Source organism: Lissotriton helveticus, chromosome 11, assembly GCF_964261635.1.
Source record: "Lissotriton helveticus chromosome 11, aLisHel1.1, whole genome shotgun sequence".
NCBI classification, from domain to species: Eukaryota; Metazoa; Chordata; class Amphibia; order Caudata; family Salamandridae; genus Lissotriton; species Lissotriton helveticus.
In genome coordinates, this window is record NC_136072.1 from 1,039,828,447 (window position 1) to 1,039,856,252 (window position 27,806).

At 48.0% G+C, this 27,806-nt stretch overlaps 1 protein-coding gene across 1 annotated transcript in view; it reads left to right on the forward strand.

The window, feature by feature from the left end:
• The window catches only part of PPTC7 (protein phosphatase targeting COQ7), a 165,728-nt gene that overhangs the window by 53,964 nt on the left and 83,958 nt on the right, over positions 1–27,806 (forward strand). The window contains exon 2 of the mRNA XM_078667481.1: positions 278–457. Coding sequence (XP_078523607.1) covers positions 278–457 — 180 coding nt within the window. The remainder of the gene's footprint in view (positions 1–277; positions 458–27,806) is intronic.

Sequence of the window (27,806 nt, forward strand, 5' to 3'; positions counted from 1 at the left end):
TTATTTGTGTTTTGTATGTACAATGCAAGACTTGGTGACATAAAAACAAGTCTAGAAATCTTGGGGTGTTCTCTAACATATAAATATTACATATACGTTTTTTATGGGTCAAAACACTTCTCTGTGTAGTTGCACATTTTTGCTTTCTCAAATGTAAAGTACGATCTGTTTAATGTCTCAAATAGGATCTTTTTTTTTGTTTGCTACTTCATAAAAAATTACATTTTTTAATTCTTTAGACTTAAAAATAAATAAATTTAAAACATTTTGATTTTAGGTGTTGCTGATGGTGTGGGAGGATGGCGAGATTACGGTGTCGACCCTTCGCAGTTCTCAGGGACCCTAATGCGAACATGTGAACGATTAGTGAAGGAAGGACGGTTTATACCAAGCAACCCTGTTGGAATTCTAACCTCAAGTTACCGTGAGCTACTGCAGAACAAAGTCCCCTTGCTTGGTAAGTGTGGTGAATGATATCTATTGCCTTTAGAAAGTCAACACTGGATGTAGTGTTTCAAATGCTTTGCACTGTATATTCTGTGGGTGTAAAGAATACTCCCATAAATCGGTGATCCTCATTACACAAAAACGTGTAATAAATCAACAATTTTTCAAGTTCAAGAGATATAACCAATTTCAAAAATTGGAAACTAATGCTGTAGAATAAAATAAAGGCGTGTATTGATTAAGAGGAAAGAGGATATTCAGAAGAGGACATATGATTGGCATTGTGAGTGGCAAACCAATAGTAGCAAAAAATGTATATTACAAAATAAAAAAAATAAAAAAATACTGTTTTAAGGAAACATCCTTCATTCTTGGTGAAAGTAATCTGAGGGGAAAGGCCGCATAAGACTAAGCGGTGATCCTCATCTTGTTCACCCTGACCAGGTGGGATTTATCCCAGGGCGGAACACTGCCTCTAACATCAGACGCCTTCTAACGGTGATGGAGGCTGAAGGGTACAATAAGCAGGAAGCAGCAGTGCTCGCAGGTGACATAGAGAAGGCTTTTGCCAGCCTGGAGTGGCAATATTTGTATGTAGTCTTGGCTTGGATAGGCCTGGGGAGGGATTCCTGAAATGGGTGCAGCTCCTGTACACAGTCCCTTCAGCCCGGGTGCACACTGGCAGTGTAATTTCACCTCAGCAGAGAGTGGAGAGAGGAACGAGACAGGGATGCCCCCTTTCCCCCCTCCTGTTTGCTTTGGACATGGAACCGTTGACGTGCAGAGCCAGGAGCGGCCAGGATTACAGGGGCATAGAGAAATCAACGAGCCGGCATGAAATGAAATGTGAAATGAGGGCATTTTGTAAAGCGCACAGCTACCTCACCCGAGGTGTCCCGGCGCTGTCCGTATACCGCTTAGGAACCCTTCCTGGCTTTATCCCTATGAAATGTCCACTCCTGGGCATCCCCAAGGTGAAGCCAGGCATCCTAGCGCTGTTGGGGCCGTTGTGGAGATTAAGCAAGCTATTGCCCAGAGTTGCAGAGTGGGACTCATGATTAGACTAGGCACCGAGGCGAGAATTATCAGGTCCGAGGAAATTGAGCTCAGGACCCGCCGAGGCGGGTATTGAACCCCGGTCCCGGACCAGACCTCTGCATCAGGGTCTGCCGCTCTAACCATTGAGCCACACTTCTCCACTTCTCCGATAGCCTTATATGCAGATGATCTACTGATCTTAGCCTTATATGGAGATGATCTACTGATTTTCTTGTGCGATACTGCGGGCGAACTCCATGGGGCACGCGCTATTCTGGCCCGTTTTGGCGCTGTCTCTGGACTCCAGGTTAACAGGCAAAAATCCAGTTTGTTTCTACCTACCCTTGATACCCCTCCACCGCTTACTTTGGAGCGACTGTGGTGGGAACCTAGAGCCCAAAGTACCTGGGTGTTCACGTTTATCATGAGGCCTTGGACCTCTTGGAGGGTAATGTAGGCAAGGCAGTGACAGCAGCGAAAGCAGCAATGGATTTCTGGAGCACACTCCCGCTTTCTGTTGCTGGAAGAGTGGCAGTCCTAAAGATAACGTTGCCATGCCTCCTGTATTGTTTCGGGACACTGCCGGTGTGGATTCCACGGGCGATGTTTAAAGAATTGGACTAGACAATCACTACCTTTATCTGGGGCACAGGCAGGCGGAGAGTAGGAATCTAGGGCACAGGCAGGGGAAGAGTAGCACTGTCATCATTGCGATGCCCTAGGGCAGAGGGGGGGGGGGCTAGCAGTGCTTGACCTTGAGAGCTATTAGTTTTTTCTTTTAATTAATTTTTTAACTTAACTGGGCTGTGTTTAGGTGAACGTGTGTGCCTAAATACTTTACAGACTCTGTGCACCATTCAAGGGGGAACTCAAGCTCCCATGGCTGTGTGCTAGTTGTCAATGGAAATATGACCGATTTGTGCCAATTTATGCCCAGTCCCGTGAAATTGCCAAACCTGATGATTTCTCAAATCAATTCGTTTAAGTTATCCAGGGGCTGTCTAACATATAATATCGTGTCTTCTGCATATAGTGATACCAATAGGGGGCCGGTATTGAGTTGTAATCCCCTATGGAGATGCTTCTCTTGGAAGTGACGTATGAGGGGGGTCCATGGCTAATATGAACAATAAAGCGGACAGTGGACAGCCCTGTCTGGTTCCTTGTGTTAGCTCAAATGGAGAAGAAAGCGTACCATTTAAACGCAACTGGGAAGTCAGTTTATTATATAATAGAGCTGTTGTGGCGATAAAGCCCATGGGGCACATTATAGAGCGAAAAAAGAACCATTCTAGGCAGTCAAATGCCTTTTCTGTGTCCAACAATATGGCGGCGGCCTGGACACCTTAAGAGCCGTTAGTTAGCTGCACAACTCTACTGGTTGATTTACTGGGTTAGCGGCAGACCGCAACCCTGACAGGGAACGCTGTCCGGACGCACCAGATACTGCCAACTTAGCAAAAATCCTTTTACGAGTCCGCCACACCTCGCGGCAGATACACAGGCTACCAAGGTGGTAAAGCGCTGTTGGTCCAGATACCTTGATTAAGGTGGGCGCTGCGACTCCCTACTCACCTGCCACACCCCTGACAATGTTGCGATATCACCCACAGGGAGAGCACTGGGCAGGGCTTAAGAACTGGGTGGAGGGGGTACTGAGAGAAATGGGAGACCTATACCGAGACTCCGCACTCAGACCCTTTGTAGATCTGCAGGCTACATATGACGTTCCTGGGGACCACTTCCTGAAGCATAGGGCCTTGACCCGCAAGATTAGGGAGCATTGGAGAGGAGGGGGCACAAAGCCACGAGCGCTGGCGGGGTGCCGATATGTTGCGCTCTCAGCGGGCAGAATTAAAACGGTGTCCTGCTTCTACAAGGCCATACAGACAGATGCACGACTGCCACTAGAACGCCTGAAACTACAATGGGAGGAAGACCGTGGTAAGCAAATTCCAGAGAGGAACTGCGAAAAAATACTAGAACTCATACCAAAGGCGTCTAGGAACGCACGTTTTAAATTAATTAACTAGTCTGTACTGCACAGAGCGTACCTGACGCCGGCCCGCATTAGGAGGTATTTCGATGCGGAATCTGTGGTCTGCCCGAGATGCGGGGAGATGGAGGCACACATACTCCACATGTTTTGGGACTGCCACCTACTGCAGACTTTTTGGGGGGGACATACGACAGATAATAAGCGACTTAATTGATCAAGAATTGCCACAGATGCCAGAGCACTTCCTCTTGGGATGTTTTCCACATATGGCTAAAAACAAGGTGACAGGGAAGTTTCAAGACCTGCTTACGTCCTAGCCAAGAGGGAGATAGCTAGAAATTGTAAGGCCCCGTGAGGACCGCAGATTGCCACCTGGAGAAGATTACACTGAAGAGGTGGGCTCCCCTGGGGCGGCTGACAAGGCTCTAGGCAATGCTCTGGTAGGACATCAAAATTAGCACACGCGACCCCGGCCTCCACTATACATGACTGAGAAATCCGACATGTACGAGCAGCTGCCAGCAAGCTGCCCTTATGCAATCCTTGTTCCATTGCAACCCAGGAGAGGTAGGGGGGGGGGAACTGTTTTTTAATTTCTGTTTTGAGGTAGGTGGATTGTAAGACTTTGCGAATGTTCACAGACCCGTCTCTCATACAATACTTTATGATGAATAAGTCTTTAGCATGTATGTGACAAAGATTAAAAGCCAATATGGTTTAAAAAAAAAAAAAGACTAAGCGGTGATGTCAGGAGGGAGCAAAGACCAGAAAAAAGCATAACATTATATTGAATACTAGTAGGGATTGGGAGAAATGACACTTCTACGCCTTTTGCATTCACTACTGGCTGGTCGCAGTCACAAAATAATTTAGGCAGGGCATGCAACTTGGTTTGCTGAGGTGATTGTTATAAGGTTTCTTTACTGAAATGTTTGTAATTTGAGCATCAGTAAGGGAACTGACGGTCCGCTGCACCATATATCATAACTGCTGCAATTACTTCTTCTTATAGATTTTGGTTTAATTTCATTCTTCTGGATTTATGCAACACTTGTCCTCCCTTTTTTTTATGTTGAATATCCCCAATTCTCTGTTTGCCTGATTGCGGTTGTCAAATGTGGTTTGTTCTTAGAAGCAGAAACTTCCTCAATGGTTAGCACTTTTGACCAGATTTTCACTGTCTGGTGCCAAGCACTCACCCCCAGTCAACTGATCTGGGTTTAATCCATCATTCTTTAGCTCACTCCGCCACCCCAGTTCAGACAAGGCCATATGCAAATCAGTCTGACCCTGTGCCTCATGTTAACAGTCCAGCCTGAACTGCCAAGCCATGTCTTCCCTGGACCGGAAACAAGCATCCTGGGACCGGTTTCTGGCTAATCAGCTGTCATCAGCCAGGCTAGCTTGAATCCAGTGGCAAAGTTAGCAAGGGACCCACGTCTGGGCATACCCTGCCAACTTAGGGCGAACAAAGCAAAACTAACGGGGATGATGGACGGATGGGTGGATGGATCTATTCACACAAATGAGATTAACATCAAAAGTACTAATTTGTTTTGTTGCTGCAGCACTGTCAGTTATAAGTCCCTATTAAATGCGAGAAAGTGGACAACGGTCCTTAACAAAATATAACCTATACGCCTTAAGTTCACATAAGGCATCTGCTATGAGGGTTGTTAGTCACTAGTACTGTGCAGCCAAATAAAAACAGACTTCATCAAATCAACAGGCATGGAATAACTGAAAAGATCTGTCACACATTAATGGACAATTTAGAATACTTTATTATAGGCCAACACTGGTGGTTTCAAATATCTATTTTGGAAAAAGGGGGTGGTGATGGACAGAGTTTCTGAATGATGCAGAATACTCTTACCAAGTCAATAGATCATGGTTTTAATCCATCACCGTTTTTTAGCTCACTGCACCATCCCAGCTCAGAACCTGGCTATATGCAAATTAGTCTGTTCCTGTCCCAGTGCATGATGGGAACAGGGCAAACCAAACTACCAAGCCAATTCTTATACTGGGAAGGAAACAAGCTTAAGTCCCCGGAAGCTTGTTTCCTTCCCAGTATAAGAATTGGCTTGGTAGTTTGGTTTGCCCTGTTCCCATCATGCACTGGGACAGGAACAGACTAATTTGCATATAGCCAGGTTCTGAGCTGGGATGGTGCAGTGAGCTAAAAAACGGTGATGGATTAAAACCATGATCTATTGACTTGGTAAAGGTATTCTGCATCATTCAGAAACTCTGTCCATCACCACCCCCTTTTTCCAAAATCGGTTTTATCCACACTATGTGTGGGAGGGTATACTCAGACGTGAGTCCCTTGCTCATTGCACCATCAGGATTCAAGCAAGCCGGGCCGAAGAAGGCTGTGATGCCAGAAACCGGTCCCCGGAAGCTTGTTTCCTTCCCAGTATAAGAATTGGCTTGGTAGTTTGGTTTGCCCTGTTCCCATCATGCACTGGGACAGGAACAGACTAATTTGCATATAGCCAGGTTCTGAGCTGGGATGGTGCAGTGAGCTAAAAAACGGTGATGGATTAAAACCATGATCTATTGACTTGGTAAGAGTATTCTGCATCATTCAGAAACTCTGTCCATCACCACCCCCCTTTTCCAAAATCGGTTTCAAATATCTATACAATCTGTCTGCTTCCTTACATCCTCCAAAGACACTCACATTTCTCAGCTTGGACAACGCAGTGCAGTAACCGGCTAGACAGACTATATCCCATGAAAAACCATAAAGGGACCTGCAGAGTTGTTAAAACGAACCAGCATGCAAAAAAAAGTATAAAACTGCATGGCTGCGTCTCACATTTTATCTTTCAGTACATTCCTAGGCACTGAGTCCCATAACATGATCACTGCACCTCTGTGGTCATCCTTGAAACAGTTTCCAGATAGGATCAAAACAAAGACATCGCTATCCTCCCAACCGGCCCACCCTGCACTGTGTATGTTGCGACTGGTGTAGCCAAGTGCTTCAACGCACCGCCTACATAGGGGTAGTAAGTGCTTTGTAAATACTGCAATAGATGAAGAATCCAATTAAAATACAATTAATGGGATGTATGACGTTACAACGCATACTTTTACAACGCATACCATTACAACAAATTTTTTACAACGCAAAAACCATTACAACGCATGTATTTACAACGCAGGTACCTTTACATCGCATACCATTACAACGTAAGTATTGCTAAGTATATATTAATTTTTTTAATTTAAATTAATTAAATTTAATATTTAATTTAGTTTAATGTAATTTAATTTAATTTAATTTCATTTAATTTAAATTACTTATATTATATTAATTAAATATATTTAATTTAGTATATATAATTTTTTTTAATTAAAATTAATTAAATTTAATATTATTTCATTTCATTTCATTGATTTAATTTAAATTTAATTTATTTAATTATTTAATTTAAATATAATTTAATTTTATTTTATTTTTACCCTGTATCCCTGTACCCCAAAAACCCCAAATTGACCCTGAACCCTAAAAATACCCCTGTACCCCAAAAACCCAAAACTTACCCTGAACCCTAAAAATACCCCTTTACCCAAAACTGACCCTGAACCCTAAAAATACCCCTTTACCCAAAAACTGAAAACTGACCCTGAACCCTAAAAATACCCCTTAACCCAAAACCCAAAACTGACCCTGAACCCTAAAAATACCCCTTTACCTAAAAACCCAAAACTGTCCCTGAACCCTAAAAATACCCCTTTACCCAAAAACTGAAAACTGACCCTAAACCCTTAAAAATACCCCTTTACCCAAAAACCCAAAATTGACCCTGAACCCTAAAAATACCCCTTTACCCAAAAACTGAAAACTGACCCTGAACCCTAAAAATACCCCTTTACCTAAAAACCCAAAACTGACCCTGAACCCTAAAAATACCCCTTTACCCGAAAACTGACCCTGAACCCTAAAAATACCCTTTTACCCAAAAACTGAAAACTGACCCTGAACCCTAAAAATACCCCTAAAAAAAACCCAAACATATAACATTTTAAATATAATTATAAAAATACCCCTAAAAAAAAACCAAACATATAACATTTTAAATATAATTATATACTTACCAATACTTACGTTGTAATGGTATGCGTTGTAAAGGTACCTGCGTTGTAAAAACATGCGTTGTAAATACATGCGTTGTAATGGTTTTTGCGTTGTAAAAAATTCGTTGTAATGGTAGTGCGTTGTAAAAGTTGCGTTGTAAAGGTTGTTTCCCCAATTAATGCATTTCAGATGTCAACTTTCTATGTAATTCCACCATTCTCTTTCTAAAGATGCCCCTTCTTCCTATATCTTGCCCACCCACTCCTTCTTAATCCTCTTGTGGTGGACAATCCCTATACCCTTACCCACTGTACTCCTGCTCCCTACTTTTGTCATTTAGCACCCTCTAGCCTTGATATATACATATATTGTGTCTAGCCACAAAATGTTCATGTATCTATTGTATAGCCCCTGGAGATGTGATGTTCACCATTTCCTATATACACTTTACATCATATAGTCTTTCTGTGTAACACTTGCTTGTTTAATTATTGTAAAGTGATCTGATACCCATATGGGACTGGTTTGTGCTATATAAAACCACACATAAACACTTCTCACTTTTTGTTTCCAAATTGTTGAGTTTCACACTGAGCTGTTTGACATTGTTTACTTTATATCTTCTAGAACTCAACACACCCTTCTGTATATTCCTGACTCTGTAACAGTCCACATGGAGCTTTAAACAAACACCTTACTCCGAGTTCACATTTTCATTGGTAGATGATGCTTTCTATAGTGGTTGTGTTCAGAAAAAACAAATTGCCTTGTGCCTGGACCTATTTTTCTTAATTGCAAAAAATATCTTCATATTTTGCGTGGCTTTTAAAGTTAGTACACGTCATGGCCTTATCTTAGCCGAACCCTGCAGATAAAAATGTCGGAGCAAGTAGTCCAAGGAAGACAATACTTAAAGTATTCTAGGGCTGCCGTGCAGTATAGGTTCTGTCAGAAACTCGTAAGTTGAAAGAAAAGTTCCTTCACACTTCTGCATGCACCTCCCCAACTTCTTTAGTAATTCTTTGTTTTAACACCGCTAGGGACTATATAATTTGTAGTATAGTCTCACTACCATGCACTTCTGTTTTGGATTTTCTGACATGACCCACCTACTTACTGGGGTTAGCCAAACTACAATTGATATCGAAAACGTCGATATTTTCAAAAACTGATGTTCGTAGGCTGAGCAGCAGTTTGGTGGTGGCAGAACGAAACATGCTTAGAGTGCTTGAAATTCAAACTCTGGACTTATAACGTGCCTGGACTTTTCAACCAATTGGAGAGTGATTATATGAATCCCTCTATTTGGGTCCAAACTTTTGAGAACTGAAGCACAGTTTGTGGAAGGCTATTTCTTTGAGCGGGTAAGTAGTTGGTATTTGAAGAGAAGTTCAATACATCTACTTGCTCTAAGGTAGCATGACCATTTTTCTGCTGTACACCTTTTTAGTTAGTTTTGTCCATCAATTTGCTGGGTCATACTAAAACAGCATTTGTATATTATTACATTAGTTATATGTAAAGTGTGCTTACTCATTAATGTACATAAACCAACATTGCTTAACAAATACATACTGTTACATAACAAATACAATACACGTTATTGCTATAGAAATACATGCTCTTAGTGTTGGATGGAATTCCAAATGTTGGTCGCCGAGTTTTATGTGGACACTTCGTACTTAGCAGCAGAATAGGCGATTTAGGAGTTGTGGCTGGTATAAGGAATGTAGGTTTCCACATTCAGACGCTAGATTTTGCCTGCCATAATCACCAAACTTTTGTGAAAAGAAATATCTTATTGTGTGCTGTAGTGATGTAAAGGAGTGGGCCGTATACTCCTCTTGAAGGGTCAGCACAAGCGGTCGTTCTCTGTGTCACTGTTAACGACAGAATGTAATATTCAAAACTTGTTAATGTCATAAATTATTTTTTTTATGTGAGTCCTTTCTGTTTCTTATTCCCCTGTGAGCTTTTTTAGTGATATCAGATATGCAAGTATGTTCATTAAATTCAAATCTACCTGTTCACTGTAGGTCTCTTGATATGCCATAAGCTGAAATGAAGATGCATGCAAAGGTCATACCAGCTGGATGTTCGTTTTATTTGTAGCCTGAAAGGGATTTCAGCGGACAGTGTCCAGCGCATTGGGAATTTATTATTAATAGGGCTTAAATTTAGATTATATACTTCCATTATAATTAAATGCCAGCATGGAACTGCGTACTTGCTAAAAGTGCTATTTCTATGATCACATGTGGAGCTATTGTGTAAAGTGTCCAATTGCACCTCTTTATAGAGCTTCCGTTTCACAGTTATGCCTACTGTGAGAGTCTGCCATTTGCTTCCAAAAGTACCTTAAATGATGCCCTTTAAAAGTACGAAAGAAGCATGAAGTCGGTATCTGGATGAAATTAACTGTCTGAAGTTGAATGCTGAAACGACAAAGGGCCTATTAGTTGGTAAGGGCTCTACGATATGGTCCAACTCCTGGTGGCTAGCTGATTTCAGCACCCTACTTACAGTAGTGAAATTGGTGAGTAATTTAGGAGTTGCTTTTTTTGACAATTCACAGACAACCTTGACACATGTCGATCAAGTAACAGCCCCTTTCACCATGTTGTGCATTCTTTGGGAAATCGTTCCTTTTAGAATGATTTCCTTAGATAATGTAGATATCCAAGCTTTAATCGCCTTAATTACTGCAATGCACTTTACTTTGACATTAACGAGGTGTTTCAGAACAGACTTCATGTGGCACGGAATGCGGCTGCTGCCGTTATTTTGAACCTATTTAAACATCATTTGGTCTCGAAGGAACTAATTAAGCTCCACTGGTTACCAGTGCAAAATAAAGCATTGTTCAGAGAAGCTGTGCTTTGTTCATAACGCCTTTGAAAACAGTGGTCCAGAGTTCATTGCTTTCAGGTATCACTGGTATGTCCTTTATATTTCTCTCTGATCAGCCTAAACGAGAAATGTTATGTTTCTGAGATTCAAACTTGGTCAATTTGGGCTTCATTACGGACTACCAAGCTGTGGAATTTGCTGCCTGTAGAGATTAAATCCTTAGAACGTCTCGCTTGTTTGAAAGTGTATTAAGACCTGGCTCTTCACGCTGTGATCAGGGATTGCTCTCTAGTTTGTTCTCTGCTGGGGTAGTTGGTTTTAGCTCAAAGTGGCCCCTGGGTATAAGCACTCTTTGCAAGTTTTTTCATTTAATTAAAGTTGAGAGCCAAAATTACTTTTCACTGCTTGATTTGGGTGATAGACTGGGACGGAATGGACAGACCAGGCTCTACCTGGTGCCAGGGAGCAGATTGAAGGAACTAGCTGGGGTCCAAGCCTTTCTGTACGCAGGCAACCACCCAAATGTGGCAGCCTGGTGCTTAATTTTGGGCAGCTTCATATGTGAGTGCCACACTTGTGATGGCACACTTATCAAATGGACCTAAGGGGGATTCCTAGCCCCTACCAAGCCCAAGAATTGAGCTGTTTGGTGGGGCTGTAGACTGAGCTAAGGTCATTTTATTATTTACAGCAGCTCCTCCCTTGCCAAGCACAACAGCTCAATCCTTTTTTAGGTCTCCCCTAGGCAGTGCATGTGCTTTCGAGGGGTGTGGAATTTTTTGAATAATCTACTTGGCCAAGGGACAAAATGGTACTGAGATCTACATGTCCTGTAAAATCCACTTGTCCCACCTACTCCATAAATCAATTATAAGGGCTGACCGAGAAACTGTCTAGTTTATGGGAAAATACGTACTTTTCCCACTGCTCGCCATATATGCGGGATGATATCACAGTCCGCTTTATGTGAGGGCAGAATTAATGATGGATACATTTTCTCCAGGAGCCAGCAGCCTCTCCTATAATATTTAGACCAGGAATCGGCCCTGCCACCTTTAAACTGGGCTCCAGAACCAACACGCTCTCGACTTAAACTGGGCTCAGAAACCACCACCCCTAGGCCATTCAACTCCTAAGCTGAGCATATGCACCAGTGCCTCCCTAATTTTGTCCCTCAAGCCAGAGCCCTCTAGAGCACACCCAGGGGTCTTCAGCCACCTCTAGAGCACGTACAGGATTCTCCAATCTATTGACAAGGCCCAGGAGTCTCCAACCCTGCAACAAAGTTGAGCCTTTAACCAGATGCAGAAGCCAGCATCCAGCCTCCCTCCCAAACCAGGCCACAAGTCAGCACCCCATTCACACCCAAATAACTCAGGCCTACAAGCCACCATACCTACAGTCAAACAAGGCCAATAAGACAGTTTCGCCAGCCCTCTAAAACAGGCTGATCTGACACTGAATTATTCCTCTAAAGCACACGGTCAAGAAGCAAGCGTCCACCATCCCCCCCCTCTCCTCCCGACACAGGGCCCAGGAGCAAGAATTTCCTCTAAACTAGTCACAGAGGGAGCGATGTGCATAAATGATTTACAGCTGGACAGTCTGCACTGTGCACATGTCCACAGATGAGGAAGCAGGCAAGCATACTGGACCAAGAACTCACCGATGATCACAGAAAAGAGAGCTGAAGTCTGCTACTCCAGCGCACAGGGGACTGGAGCCAAAAAGGTAACTTCTGCAGGAGGGGAAAGTAGCCAAGAGCATAAACTGCCTACTTGCACACAATCGGAAAAATATATACATAACAACCATGATGGGAATTAATTCTCCATCTAGCAACTTTAGAAGGATTAAAAGTATAAACCACACATCAACTCCCCCTTATTTGTATGTGTTGTCCCTCTTGACCTCACTGTAATACCACATTAAAAAACTTACTTAAATTTCACAACTGAAACTACATATGATACTACAAGCAAGGGGTGTAAATAAAGTGAATGAGTATAGAGAACTTTAGAACAGAGCCTATCCAATTAAAAACAAGTAAAAGCGGAAAACCAACAACCTGCGCAAAGGAGAAAAGTTTGAGAGATATGAGGTAAGGGACAGTCTACCATCTGCACCCAGAAGTGGGAATATGCAGCGTGCACTGAGCAGGTGGAACCCTTCTCCCTGCAACCATCCAGATCAATGGGACAGACACAAAGCTTGCGTCCCTGCACTAAGGTGAATGTGATGTGTACAGAGAGGCAAGGGGGAGGGGACCATTTTGCTGACTCCTAGAGAGGGGTTAGTATACGAGGTGTGTACAAAGAGTAGAGGAAGACCTACTCTCTCCACCCAAAAGACAGGCGCATTAAGGGGCCCATCCTGCCTGAATCAGGGATACACAGGTTAGAGAAAGACGCACAAAGACTGTACATCATTGAGGGTATAATCATTTTAAGCATGATTACATTCTGTACAGGGAAGAACAGATCCAACAAGCCCTTGCACGAATTGCAGGAGGGGAGAGGCAGACTGGGAAGCATCTTTCAAAAAGCGCGGAATTCTGCTGTGAGACGTTTGAAGAAGTTAGTGCTAGGAAAGGCCCCTGTTATGGCTGGATTTATAGCACAGTCTTTGAAACTAGGGAGGTAGCTGGTACCAGAGACTGGTTTCAGGTAGGGGCTGGAGTTGTTTTTTTGGTTAGGGCTGGTAAAAGGGAAGAGTCGTTAAACGGGGCACAGGCCAATCCCCCGAAGATAAGGGGAGATCGCAAGACTGGGGTGCGCGTGGAGGGCGGGTCGGTGCCAAGTGAAGATGGTCTGTGAAAGAAGGTGTGGCCTATGCCCCCTCTGCTACAGCCGCATGACATACTGCAGGTTTAGGGTGATCCTAGCACTGGTAATGTATCTGCTCCACAGCTGCATCCCTAGAAGTCCCTTAACTGCAGCCTCTTCTTTCTGCTCAGTGGCAGGGCCAGAACAGCAGTGCTTAATTTGTGCCGGTGCTTAGCACCAGCACCTAATTAGCAGGGCCGGGTCTACACACGCTGGTGCACGTAATTGATGTACAGTAATTTCCATGCTTAGCTATTGCTACGGGACTTGGCAGTGGCACAGTGTTACTGTTGAACTCAAGTGTTCAACAACTACTCGTCCGGAGACACTGTATGCCAATATGACCTCCTTCACTTAGAGACACCCCACTCATTCTCGAGAGCTGAGGTTTTAATCCCCTGCTGCACGAAATACCCTTTATGCTCCCTAAGGCGCTTGCCAAGTCTCTCTAGCTGGCTGAGCGTCGGGCGCTGGTGGTTCAAAGAACAGGCCGGGGCAGACACCTGTAAAGAGAGAAATAGAGGCACGCAAGGAAGGTGCGGTGTCTCGGGGAATGTAAGGCATGGAAGAACCATGTGGGAGGGAAAGGGTCGACCTCCGCGCCCTCCTCTTGACACGGGAACATCTGGAACAAGAAGCACGCAGTTTTTAGGTTTCGCCTCGCCGAAAGCTGCGCAGCAGACTTTCGCGCAGAGCGATATCTTATGTCTTACACTGTGTGCTTTAGTTCAGCCTCTTCCATTGGCTAGCTCCATAAATGGAGGCTAGCCATTGGAAGAGAGATCTGCCCATCATTTACCGAGGCGATTGGTGGGCGTTCCGCCGATTCTTTCCCTCTCCGCAACGTCATGAAGACGTGGCCACTGTGGGCGTGTACTTTTTTTTTTTTTTTTTTTTTACACCGATGTTTGTGTTCATTGTTCGTCTTGTCCCTGTCCCGCTGGCTGTTTCCTGACCACCCTCCCGCTGTCCGTGTGCCCGTTCACCCGCCCCCCTCCCGCTGTCCGTGTGCCCGTTCACCTGCCCCCCCCCCCCCCGCTGTCCGTGTGCCCGTTCAACCCCCCGCTGTCCGTGAGCCCGTTCACCCGCCCCCCTCCCGCTGTCCGTGAGCCCGTTCACCCGCCCCCCCTCCCGCTGTCCGTGTGATATTTTCTTCTGTCCTCTCTCTGGTCCTTGATCTAGAATCTGAGCTCTTACCTGTCTCCTTGGGGCCTGAACCCCTTCACTCTCATCACAGCCCCCTACCCTAAACTCAGTACTGCCATTTTCAATTACTTGCTTGCCCTGTCCTGCGTGTGCGGCTCCCTCACATGTCCATAACATACTGTTCATTGTCCTCGTTACTGCCCTTCCTCCAACTTTCTTTGCTTGCTGCCCCTTGGTCTTTCTTTGCTGTTTCCTCGTCTCCCCACTCCACCCTTCGATATCCTGTCACCACCTGCACGCGCTGCTACATGATATAGATTTCGCACCTGGCCTGCCTTTTGTTCCTTTCTTTGCAGTTTTATATAGCGCGAACTCGACATGACTGTATTAGAGCGCTTTACATGAGCATCGGTTGCACTACAGACGGACACCTTCATTTATAGGCACGGGTAAATTACATGATTTGCCCGGAATCACAGGATGCTTGAGCCCCCCGCCAGTCTCGAACCTGGTCCCCCAGGGTCAAAGTCGGCTGCTCTAGCCGTTAATCCACATCCTCTCCTTGATTAGTTTGCGGCGATCCAGGATCTGCCTAACTGCCTCTACACTTTTCTGAGTTCTCTGATGCTCCCTCATTTGTTCCTACCCGTTCCTCCTGATTGATCTGTGATGCTCTCTGATCTGCCTCTAATAAATATTTCTAAATTGTCTGAAACTTTGCACGTGCTGCTCCTCGAGCTCACTTTAGAACTTCCGGATCACACTGTGCTCCTGCTCTTTTACCTATCTTCATTTCTTCCCCATCTGTTTGTAGTGATGTCTGCCGTTTCTACTTATTCTGCATGACTAGTATTTGCTGCTCTTTAGTTTGTCTCTATTTTCTTCTTTATCTGCCTGTGCTGGTCTCTGATTTTGATCTGTCGCTACCTCCCTCAATCACTCTCTACTTCCCCAAAACTGTCTCTGCTTCTTCCTGGTCTGTCTCTATGTCCCTCTGATGTGTCTGTATGTCCCTCTTATATGCCAGTGTTGCGCTTTGATCTGTCTTTATTCTCCCCCCCCCCCCCCCCCCCCAACACCACCCTGAACTGTCTGTTTTTCCGGGGTCTGCTTGTGCTGCTCTCATATCTCTCCCTAATCTGTGATTTCTCTGTCTTTTCTGCTCTTTCTGATCTCACTTTTGCCAGCCAACTCGATCCTCTGTGTCTTCCCCGGCCTGTAGGTGATGCACCTATCATGTTGCTAAGAGGTCTATGTATGGCCCGGGACGGGACCCCTGAAGTTGATCACTAAATGCTGTACATAATGCCCAGGCGAGGCTGAGCAGCAAAGGCCCTCGTTGCTGTTCCCCTGACTTGGTACTCCCTCACGAGGAATTAGGGGTGCTCCAGCAGGAGATTTTTAACCTAATCCCTCAGATCACTGCATTTATCCTTGCACCGACACCCGTTTGCATTTACCCACCCTAGTCTCCTTCTTACATTTCCTCTTAATATTAGAGGTTCACAGCTCTCCTTTGTGCATTTCGGTACCTTCAAATATGCACCGCAGGATAGATTTCTCATTGCTTAATTTTCTTTTTTGTGTTCCTATTTTGTTTCAATGCCGCCAAACTCCCTCTAACCCCAATGTGCTATCACTGACCTCAATATGAACTCCTTCTATACTCTATGGCCCACTCTCCGTACTCTCTATGCCCCTATACCACAGTTCTCTCCTCTCAGGATCCGACCGGGGGGCAAAACCAGCGCAGCGCGGGGGACAGAATGATCCACATACAGCTCACCCCGCACAGCTCACAACACACTGATGGATCACGAGACACAGCTCATCACACACAGCTCACCACACACTGCTCACGAGACACACTCACCACACACAGCTCACTATCATACATGCCGACATTTCAGAAGAGCAAACTGGGTGTGTGGCTCTGGGTGGGTGTGTGTGTGTGGCTCTGGGTGGGTGTGTGTGTGTGGCTCTGGGTGGGTGTGTGTGTGTGGCTCTGGGTGGGTGTGTGTGTGTGGCTCTGGGTGTGTGTGTGTGTGTGTGTGTGTGTGGCTCTGGCTCTGGGTGTGTGTGTGGCTCTGGGTGTGTGTGTGTGTGTGTGTGTGGCGGTGGGTGTGTGTGTGTGTGTGGCGGTGGGTGTGTGTGTGTGGCGGTGGGTGGGTGTGTGTGTGTGGTGGTGGGTGTGTGTGTGTGGCGGTGGGTGTGTGTGTGTGTGGCGGTGTGTGTGGGGCTCTGGGTGGGTGTGTGTGGGGCTCTGGGTGGGTGTGTGTGGGGCTCTGGGTGGGTGTGTGTGGGGCTCTGGGTGGGTGTGTGTGGGGCTCTGGGTGGGTGTGTGTGGGGCTCTGGGTGGGTGTGTGTGGGGCTCTGGGTGGGTGTGTGTGGGGCTCTGGGTGGGTGTGTGTGGGGCTCTGGGTGGGTGTGTGTGGGGCTCTGGGTGGGTGTGTGTGGGGCTCTGGGTGGGTGTGTGTGGGGCTCTGGGTGGGTGTGTGTGGGGCTCTGGGTGGGTGTGTGTGGGGCTCTGGGTGGGTGTGTGTGGGGCTCTGGGTGGGTGTGTGTGGGGCTCTGGGTGGGTGTGTGTGGGGCTCTGGGTGGGTGTGTGTGGGGCTTTGGTGGGTGTGTGTGGGGCTCTGGGTGGGTGTGTGTGGGGCTCTGGGTGGGTGTGTGTGGGGCTCTGGGTGGGTGTGTGTGGGTGGGGCTCTGGGTGGGTGTGTGTGGGTGGGGCTCTGGGTGGGTGTGTGTGGGTGGGGCTCTGGGTGGGTGTGTGTGGGTGGGGCTCTGGGTGGGTGTGTGTGGGTGGGGCTCTGGGTGGGTGTGTGTGGGTGGGGCTCTGGGTGGGTGTGTGTGGGTGGGGCTCTGGGTGGGTGTGTGTGGGTGGGGCTCTGGGTGGGTGTGTGTGGGTGGGGCTCTGGGTGGGTGTGTGTGTGTGGGGCTCTGGGTGGGTGTGTGTGGGTGGGGCTCTGGGTGGGTGTGTGTGTGGGGCTCTGGGTGGGTGTGTGTGTGGGGGGCTCTGGGTGTGTGTGTGTGTGTGGGGCTCTGGGTGGGTGGTGTGTGTGTGTGTGGGGCTCTGGGTGGGTGTGTGTGGGGCTCTGGGTGGGGTGTGTGTGGGGCTCTGGGTGGGTGTGTGTGGGGCTCTGGGTGGGTGTGTGTGGGGCTCTGGGGGGTGTGTGTGTGGGGCTCTGGGGGGGTGTGTGTGTGGGGCTCTGGGGGGGTGTGTGTGTGTGGGGCTCTGGGGGGTGTGTGTGTGTGGGGCTCTGGGGGTGTGTGTGTGTGTGGGGCTCTGGGTGTGTGTGTGGCTCTGGGTGGGTGTGTGGGGGGCTCTGGGTGGGTGTGTGGGGGGCTCTGGGTGGGTGTGTGGGGGGCTCTGGGTGGGTGTGTGGGGGGCTCTGGGTGGGTGTGTGGGGGGCTCTGGGTGGGTGTGTGGGGGGCTCTGGGTGGGTGTGTGGGGGGCTCTGGGTGGGTGTGTGTGGGGCTCTGGGTGGGTGTGTGTGGGGCTCTGGGTGTGTGTGTGGGGCTCTGGGTGTGTGGGGCTCTGGGGGTGGGTGTGTGGGGCTCTGGGTGTGTGGGGCTCTGGGGTGGGTGTGTGTGGCTCTGGGGGTGTGTGTGTGTGTGTGGGGCTCTGGGGGTGTGTGTGTGTGTGTGGGGGTGTGTGTGTGTGTGGGGCTCTGGGGGTGTGTGTGTGTGTGGGGCTCTGGGGGTGTGTGTGTGTGTGGGGCTCTGGGTGGGTGTGTGTGTGTGGGGCTCTGGGTGGGTGTGTGTGGGGCTCTGGGTGGGTGTGTGTGGGGCTCTGGGTGGGTGTGTGTGTGTGGGGCTCTGGGTGGGTGTGTGTGTGTGGGGCTCTGGGTGGGTGGGTGTGTGTGTGTGGGGCTCTGGGTGGGTGGGTGTGGGGCTCTGGGTGGGTGTGTGTGGGGCTCTGGGTGGGGCTCTGGGTGGGTGTGTGTGGGGCTCTGGGTGGGTGTGTGTGGGGCTCTGGGTGGGGCTCTGGGTGGGTGTGTGTGGGGCTCTGGGTGGGTGTGTGTGGGGCTCTGGGTGGGTGTGTGTGTGTGTGGGGCTCTGGGTGTGTGTGTGTGTGGGGCTCTGGGTGTGTGTGTGTGTGTGTGTGGGGCTCTGGGTGGGTGTGTGTGGGCTCTGGGTGGGTGTGTGTGGGGCTCTGGGTGGGTGTGTGTGTGTGGGGCTCTGGGTGTGTGTGTGTGTGTGTGTGGGGCTCTGGGTGGGTGTGTGTGTGTGTGTGTGGGGCTCTGGGTGGGTGTGTGTGGGGCTCTGGGTGGGTGTGTGTGTGTGGGGCTCTGGGGGTGTGTGTGTGTGTGGGGCTCTGGGGGTGTGGTGTGTGTGGGGCTCTGGGGGTGTGTGTGTGTGTGGGGCTCTGGGGGTGTGTGTGTGTGGGGCTCTGGGGGTGTGTGTGTGTGGGGCTCTGGGGGTGTGTGTGTGTGTGGGGCTCTGGGTGTGTGTGTGTGGGGCTCTGGGTGTGTGTGTGTGGGGCTCTGGGTGTGTGTGTGTGGGGCTCTGGGTGTGTGTGTGTGGGGCTCTGGGTGTGTGTGTGGGGCTCTGGGTGTGTGTGTGTGGGGCTCTGGGTGTGTGTGTGTGGGGCTCTGGGTGTGTGTGTGGGGGGCTCTGGGTGTGTGTGGGGGCTCTGGGTGTGTGTGTGGGGGGCTCTGGGTGTGTGTGTGGGGGGCTCTGGGTGTGTGTGTGGGGGCTCTGGGTGGGTGTGTGTGGGGCTCTGGGTGGGTGTGTGTGGGGCTCTGGGTGGGTGTGTGTGGGGCTCTGGGTGGGTGTGTGTGGGGCTCTGGGTGGGTGTGTGTGGGGCTCTGGGTGGGTGTGTGTGGGGCTCTGGGTGGGTGTGTGTGGGGCTCTGGGTGGGTGTGTGTGGGGCTCTGGGTGGGTGTGTGTGGGGCTCTGGGTGGGTGTGTGTGGGGCTCTGGGTGGGTGTGTGTGGTGCTCTGGGTGGGTGTGTGTGGTGCTGTGGGTGTGTGTGGGGCTCTGGGTGTGTGTGTGTGGGGCTCTGGGGGTGGGTGTGTGGGGCTCTGGGGGTGGGTGTGTGTGTGGGGCTCTGGGGGTGTGTGTGTGTGGGGCTCTGGGTGTGTGTGTGTGTGTGGGGCTCTGGGTGTGTGTGTGTGTGTGGGGCTCTGGGTGTGTGTGTGTGGGGCTCTGGGTGTGTGGGGGGCTCTGGGTGGGTGTGTGTGTGTGGGGCTCTGGGTGGGTGTGTGTGTGTGGGGCTCTGGGTGGGTGTGTGTGTGTGTGGGGCTCTGGGTGGGTGTGTGTGTGTGTGGGGCTCTGGGTGGGTGTGTGTGGGGCTCTGGGTGTGTGTGTGTGGGGCTCTGGGTGTGGGTGTGTGGGGCTCTGGGGGTGGGTGTGTGGGGCTCTGGGGGTGGGTGTGTGTGTGGGGCTCTGGGGGTGGGTGTGTGTGTGGGGCTCTGGGTGTGTGTGTGTGTGTGGGGCTCTGGGTGTGTGTGTGTGGGGCTCTGGGGGTGGGTGTGTGGGGCTCTGGGGGTGGGTGTGTGTGTGGGGCTCTGGGGGTGGGTGTGTGTGGGGCTCTGGGGGTGGGTGTGTGTGTGGGGCTCTGGGTGGGTGTGTGTGTGTGTGTGTGGGGCTCTGGGTGGGTGTGTGTGTGTGTGTGTGGGGCTCTGGGTGGGTGTGTGTGGGGCTCTGGGTGGGTGTGTGTGGGGCTCTGGGTGGGTGTGTGTGGGGCTCTGGGTGGGTGTGTGTGGGGCTCTGGGTGGGTGTGTGGGGTTCTGGGTGGGGCTCTGGGTGGGTGTGTGGGGCTCTGGGTGGGTGTGTGTGGGGCTCTGGGTGGGTGTGTGTGGGGCTCTGGCTCTGTGTGTGTGTGTGTGTGGCTCTGTATGTGTGTGTGTGTGTGTGGCTCTGTGTATGTGTGGCTCTGTGTGTGTGTGGCTCTGTGTGTGTGTGTGTGGCTCTGTGTGTGTGTGTGGCGCTCTGTGTGTGTGTGTGGCGCTCTGTGTGTGTGTGTGGCGCTCTGTGTGTGTGTGTGTGGCGCTCTGTGTGTGTGTGTGTGGCGCTCTGTGTGTGTGTGTGGCGCTCTGTGTGTGTGTGTGGCGCTCTGTGTGTGTGTGTGGCGCTCTGTGTGTGTGTGTGTGTGGCGCTCTCTGTGTGTGTGTGTGTGGCGCTCTGTGTGTGTGTGTGTGTGTGGCGCTCTGTGTGTGTGTGGCGCTCTCTGTGTGTGTGTGTGGCGCTCTGTGTGTGTGTGTGGCGCTCTGTGTGTGTGTGTGGCGCTGTGTGTGTGTGTGGCGCTCTGTGTGTGTGTGGCGCTCTGTGTGTGTGTGGCGCTGTGTGTGTGTGTGGCGCTGTGTGTGTGTGTGTGGCGCTGTGTGTGTGTGTGTGGCGCTGTGTGTGTGTGTGGCGCTGTGTGTGTGTGTGGCGCTGTGTGTGTGTGTGGCGCTGTGTGTGTGTGTGGCGCTGTGTGTGTGTGTGGCGCTGTGTGTGTGTGTGGCGCTCTGTGTGTGTGGCTCTGGGTGTGTGTGTGTGGCTCTGGGTGTGTGGGTGTGGCTCTGGGTGTGGCTCTGGGTGTGTGTGTGTGGGTGTGTGGCTCTGTGTGTGTGTGTGTGTGGGTGGTAGTAATTGCTGTCTGCTGAGCTCGTCCGTAGGGTACAATAGGTCTCACATTTGCGAGAGATTAAGCTAATGGCAATGTAAAGGACAATGCCATTTATTTATCTGTTTTAAAAACCAACACATAGATACAAAATTTGTCATTTACAATGCCAATAGCTCTAACGTTTCCAAAGGCGAAACCATTGCATTGTAAATGCTTGTTTCTTTTCTTTTCACAACAGAAAGGCACTTCATGAGAATTCATTAGTTGCAACTGGAACACGCATGCAAACATTAACCTGGACACGCATAACACACTCATACAGGCAGACACACAGATACATAGATGCCAACACCACAGACCTAAATACTTCCATACACAGTCCTAAAAACTCCCACCCAAACTTAAATACTCGCGCACAGACAAAGACACAACAGGCAGACACGCACTCAAAGGCATATAGATAGAACCACGCACACTTGCATACACTGGAGCCAAAGACAAGTAGGTGTGCCTCCGACAAAGATTTGAGCACCTGCACTTCAAATTTTACAAATTAAGCACTGCAGAGCGGTTGCCCCAGTGTGTCTCTCCTGTCCCACGCTGCCGGTTCTCCTCCTCTGGTGGCTGCCCCTTTCTCCCTTCCCAGCATCAGCCCCTCCCTGAGGCCGCCCTGACAGGGAGGCAAACCTATCCCTGTTCACAGGCTGCTCTCTGCTGAGCCCGTCTGGTCTGTAATTCCCGGAGCTGCCTTTCTCTCTGCACCCGGTTCTGACCCTCTGATCATTTCTTCCAGGCCTTCCCTCTGAGCAGCCTGCCCACTGCTCCGATCATAGCTACTGTGAGCCTGTCTCTGCCCCCGTGGCCAGCCTCTTTCTCCCGCAGCCCCAGGCAGACAGCCTCTTCTTCCTCCCACCATTCTAAGTACACCAGACAGCGTCTGTCCTCTAGGCAGCCTCAGGCCTGGTCCTCCTCTCTTGGGGGGCCTGTCTCTGAGCCCCCTACCCTGCCACTGTCTTCCAGTGCACTGCGGGCTTGTTTCTGGTGCCTCCAGGGCCCCTCTCACTGGCCTGGTCTATGTCTCCAGCCCCGCTCCACTCTTGGGGCCCTGTGCCCCTCCATCTGCTCCTGCGCACACTGGCCTCTACCTGCCAGCAGCTGCAGAGACCGTGCAGTTCTCTGCCTATCTGTGTCAGCCCCGCAGCTCCACTTCTGGGGCAGCGGCATCGCGCTTCCAGGTCAGAGCCAGGGAGCTGGAGGGCAGAGACCCGTGTTTAGTGGTTTAATGTCTCCTTGTCCGTCGAACAAAATAGACATTAAATCTTCTTGCCCATTATAAAAATCTACATGGTTCGGGCGTCGGGAGATATAATTCCCCCACCCTGCTTTCTCTTTGAGACTTGCTTTATCTACTCTATGGGCTTTCAGCCTTCCCATCGCTTTTCATTTGTGTGCCTTTCTAAATTACTTTCTTTTCATTGGTTAAACGTTGTGTTTTTTTTTTTGTTTTTTACTGCCTTTGGGTGGGTTTTTAATTTTCATGGCTAATGGCCCTGTTACATATCCCCTTACGCTTTTTTATTAATGGTGTGGTTGGCGCATTCTTACTTTTCATTTTTTTATTTTTTATCTTGCAGCTACAGCACTACGGCCGCTGCAAGCACCGCTGCAAGCACTTCCCATCAATGCTTGTGTTTTCTTTTCATGTTCAGCGTGGCACCTGCTACACTTTTTCTTGCAGTTACAGCGCTGCACAAGCTTCACGGTGTTGCGCTTAGTCACACAGCATGGCGGCTGTTTTGCGAGGCTGTGCCTTTTTCTGAACTGCACCTGGGGCCTATTCCACCTCTCAACTGAAGGTCTTTCCCTGTGACTCAAAGTCACTGCGGCAAAACCCCCAGCAGGCAGGGCTCAAACAGAGCAGGCTGCCTAAAATGACTTCTGCCAGCTACCGGCAACAGAACAAGGCATTGCACTTTAAATTTAGAGGTTCGGAGCAGCAGATCTGAGCGCAGAGCACAAGAAGCGGGAGCTCGCCTTGCTTTCTACTTCTACTTCCGCTTCTAACTTCGGCTGCTACAAGTCTCTCCGACCTAACTTAAAATCTGTGTTGCAGAAACACACCCATTGTACCCAAATATCCACCGTCCCCCGAAACTCTGTTCTGTTCTAAGGTCAAAAAGCACATATTTGTGCGCAGATGTCCTTTGCTAAGCTCCCAAAGCTGTATGGGGGACATGCTGCTGTTTGCTTCAATGCCTCTTTACATAGTTGGCCCTTATCAGGCTCCGATTAGGTCAAACTGGGCATTGTGTGTGTCAGTCACTTTATCAGGACCGGAGCGAGGAGTGCGTTGACTGTTCAATGCAGGGGAGTGGCAACAATGGACTCACGTGGGCGAGCCTGCCATTGTGTTGGAACGACTGGCTGGATTAGTCGCCATTTTAGGGAGAATATCCTTACTTTACAGCAATTGGGAATGTTTCAACATTTAAACTTCATCACGCTGCTGTCCACTGTAGAGAATACACACTGCTTGTTGTTTTTGCAGGTGTTCTCCATACCGTCCAACTGCCTCTTGTTAGGACTGCAACTTCCAGAATCCTTTGTGTATCAATGGCCAGCTGCAGTCAAAAGTGCCTTTGATGTTGTAAAATCTTGTGGTAACTGTGAATACATTTACTGCCTCCGTGCTTAAAATGAGGGCCTCATATTGATGCAGGGTTAAAAGGTTCTACGTTGTAACCGGTAGGAAGCTGAAATGAAACTGCTAATGTTTTCTTGCTCCGATTAATATCCAGATGTGCTCTCTCATAGGCTGTTTACTGCTGTCAACGAGCCAGCAGTAACTTCCCGCTTGATTATACAGTTATTAGCATGGTAGACCACCCTGGGCATCTCACCCCCTTCCCCTTTAAAATGTTGGTTTCATTTTGTCCCAGTTTTGCTTTTATTATCTCCTGCATTTGTTATTTATTTCTAATTCAACATTTGGTTTGTGGAATCTCCTCGCACTTGTCTGGCCTACGAGGTCCCATTGACCAGGAGCTAGTGCCCCCTGTCGGAAACCCATTTGAGCATGAACTGCGCTTCACCCCACCGTAGAAAGTCATAATAGGTCTTCTGTATGTGTGTGGTTGTGCTTGTATGTGCAGCTCTTCAAATAAACATGTACCCGTCTCTTCACTTCTTATAACGTGGGCAGACACACACTTCACCACTGCATCCATTACTATTACAATGGCACTGCATGTTCCACTTGTGTGTCTGTAGTGTGGTACCTGGCCCTCGCAGCTTGTTCTCTCTTGTGGCCTGCAGATGCCCCTCCAGGCTTGATTGGTGGGTATTGCTCCCCCGTTCACCAGTGGACATGAAGTTGTAGCATCCAGGATAATGTGTTGCATGACCAAATACTTACAGGTCCCAAAGGTGAGACTTATCGGCTTTGCCAATACTTGTTCTGTTAGTGTGCGAAAAATTGGATGCGAGGAGCAGACCGCTCCTTTCACCCTCCTACCCTACCAGCAGATGAAATTAACCAGGAGGTTGGTGAATTGAAACCAAGTGGCTAGGATTATGCTTAGTCCCTACCAATCCCTACTTCCTGATTAAATGACACACTCTACAAGAGAAGCATTGTGGAAAGATGTGTCTACAGCTCAGCATAGGATCAGATACTTTGATTTTTTTCTCCATATTTTTAACACTGGAAAAAATTGCAGGTGTATACAGGTCCTTTCTGTATATGCAAAGGAATTTCATTTATTGTTTAGCGCCGCAGCCAGCACTTGTATTGCTTTTGACAGTGCTTAAATTTGTCAAACCTATTGGCTTTACCAATGTTTGTTAATTTCTGGGTGCTTAACCCCTTTTGTCTAGTCATATCTAAGTTACTCTTAATTTTGTTTTTATCAACATGCTTTCAAAGAAAAATATATTCTTGTAATTAAGACCAACTATGAGGAGTGCTTCTGGGATTTAATTTGGTCCTCAACGGTGGTCAAAAAAGGGCACAAAATATTCATCGTGATTTTCCAGATACGATTTTAGATTGTTAATATTTTGATCAGAATGTTTGCAAGTTAATATTTTGATCAGAATGTTTGCAAGTTGTGACTAAAATTATTACTCGTAGTGAAAGTATTTTTTTCCACCATAGGATTTTTTTTTTTCAAGAATGTTATACCAAGATTTTTTAAACTATGGTATTGCGAAACCAATGCTTGTTGCTAGCTGTAAATTCACAAAAATGAGAAAATGAGACCTTTTCACCTTCATAAGTCTAACACTTTTGAGTGGACTAAAATTATGGCATAAATCCGGAAACAGTGGGGGTCCCACATCAATCGTGTATAGACCTGGAAATGTTTTTCATTTCTTCTCATCTCTTCTTGGTTTCTTCCTACCTCTAGATACTACTTTAATAAGGTGCAAGGACTATGTATTTCTTATATACAAGCCTTTGGGAAAAGTAAAGTGTGTGGCTATGCAACGATGTGCTCAGTATGTCCCTAAACAGTACAACCCTAAACAGTACAACAAGTCACCATATGTGTCCTTAGTGTTGCTCAAACAGAAAGAATCAATCTGCTTTTGTAGACCCTAGCTGCTTCACCCATGAGGATCTCTAGGAGCTGTTGGATCATGCTGCTTGTTCGCCTGCTGGTTGAACATCCAGGTCTTGAGGTCCTTCCTGAATTGCTGAAGCAATGGTGAGGCTCTGGGGTGCAGAGGGAGGTCGTTCCAGGTCTTGGCTGCCAGTTGGGAGAAGGAGCGGCCTCTGTTACTCTGGCGAATATGACAGGTAGCAGCTAGGGCGAGGGATCAGAGTTTCCTGGTGGGCTTCTGAAAAGTTGTGTTGGTTGGGGTATGCAGGTCCTTTGTTGTGTAGTGCCTTGCATCCATGGGTGAGTAGCTTGTACTGGCATCTTCTCATGACTGGTAGCCATTGGAGTTTCCTGAGGTGAGGGGTTATATGCGTCCATCTGGGTAGGTTGGGGATGAGTCTGGCTTGTGTTTTGGATCGTCTGGAATTTCTTCTCGAGTTAGGCTGTTATTCCCATTTAGAGGGAGTTTGCTTAGTCTAGTCTGCTGGTCACTAGAGTCTGCGTAATAATTCACCTGGTGTTGGTTGGGAGGTGTCTGTAAACCTTCCGTAGTATCAACCGTAGTACAGAAATAATCTCTACTATGGGTCCACATCTAAGTAGTGTAGACTGAAGATAAACGTAAAGGTGAGCCACACCCCTGAAACCCCCCAGAACAATAAGTAATATTAGGAGCGTTCCATTTGGATTAAGTGAATGTCCTTTTCTATTTTATCGTCTTTCTACGTGTTCTTGTTGACATCACATAGAGGCTAGTAAAATAGGACCAGCCAGCAAATGTTTCGCCCTCTTCAGTGCGATGGCCTGGGGCATTTTCAAAGCTGTAAATAAATGAGGATGCATATCAAGAAATTTTAAATAAAAAGCAAGCAATGTATTGTACCAAATCATAACAATAAAAAAAAATCCTAAATAGAACAACCACTAGGTAGATTAAACATCATGGTGGTGACAGACAAAAACAGACCAAAATAAGAACCATGAGAACCAAAAATAAATCTGTGTATGTTGTATATCGAGTCATGATATCCACCATATTTTTTAATCTGAAGTGTTCACTGGAAAAAATGTCAAACTGTGAGACATGGCACACTTGTGAGCAATCATAACTGGATAGAAATAAGCAGTACAGTGCAGTGCAGGTGCCAGTGTATAGTGAAGGTTTAAGCAATGTCTCATAAATCGATCTTGGTGATCCACTACCCATGCAGCTAGACTAAGTTATTGATAGAACTTAGAAAGAGTTATGCATAACAAATCAAGGTAGGGAAAAGGCTGTATCTCATCTTGCCAGAGAGGCACAGGAGGAAAAGTGGGCTATAGGAATGAGGAAGGAGGGGGGGCTAGCCTGCTTTTTCTGGAGGAAGTGATTCAGGTAAACTGTAGGGCTGTGGATGATAGGCAAAAGGGAATAAGTGTGTCTGGTGACTTAAGGAATTGAATAATTAAAAAAGGGAAAAAAAGGCTTCTTGCAAGTTTGTGCTGAAAGTTACAGTGGATCTAAATACTAATCCGTACCAATCTAGGTATGTCCTTACATTTTACCCTTTTTCATAGACTGATTCCCTGGGACTGTTTTCACAACACTCCAGAGCATTTGGCTTGGTCATAATCAGTGAATCGATAGGAACTACCTCTAACACAATGTTTCTGCATAACATCTCCTTTTTGTCTACTAAACTTAGTGCTGATTACTTGTAACTTTCAGCGCCAAATATGCCCTGAGCATTATTTTTAAATCATTCATATCTTAGGTGTGCCACTTGCCAGCAGTTGGCTAGAAGTCTTAAGGTTGGAGATCTGATTCCCCTCCTCCGCCATTTTTCATCTGTACCAGGAGAAGCAGGTTTTATGATTTCTCATGTTTGCCAAGACTACATTGCTGTAGCCATTCGCCTTGATTATTCCCTCCAGTTGTTCAAACTTATTGTCCCATACCAGGCTAGGATTCCTAGGATGGTTTCTGTTTAGATTATGACCTGATCTGATTTGTTTCAGCATTGACACCACATTTCAGATTCTTTGAGATGGTGATACTTAATTATTGGACAATATTTGGTTTTTCAGGTGAAGGCTGTGCTTGTTTAGCTACGTTTTCTGCTACTCCCTATCAACATTTTAAGGACATAGTGTGGCTGATTTTTTAGCACATAGACCATGCATCGAATTGAATGCAGTCCCTGTCTGATTTGATTGCATATCATTCATGAATGAAGACAAAACAAAATTACGAGATGAATCTAGAGTT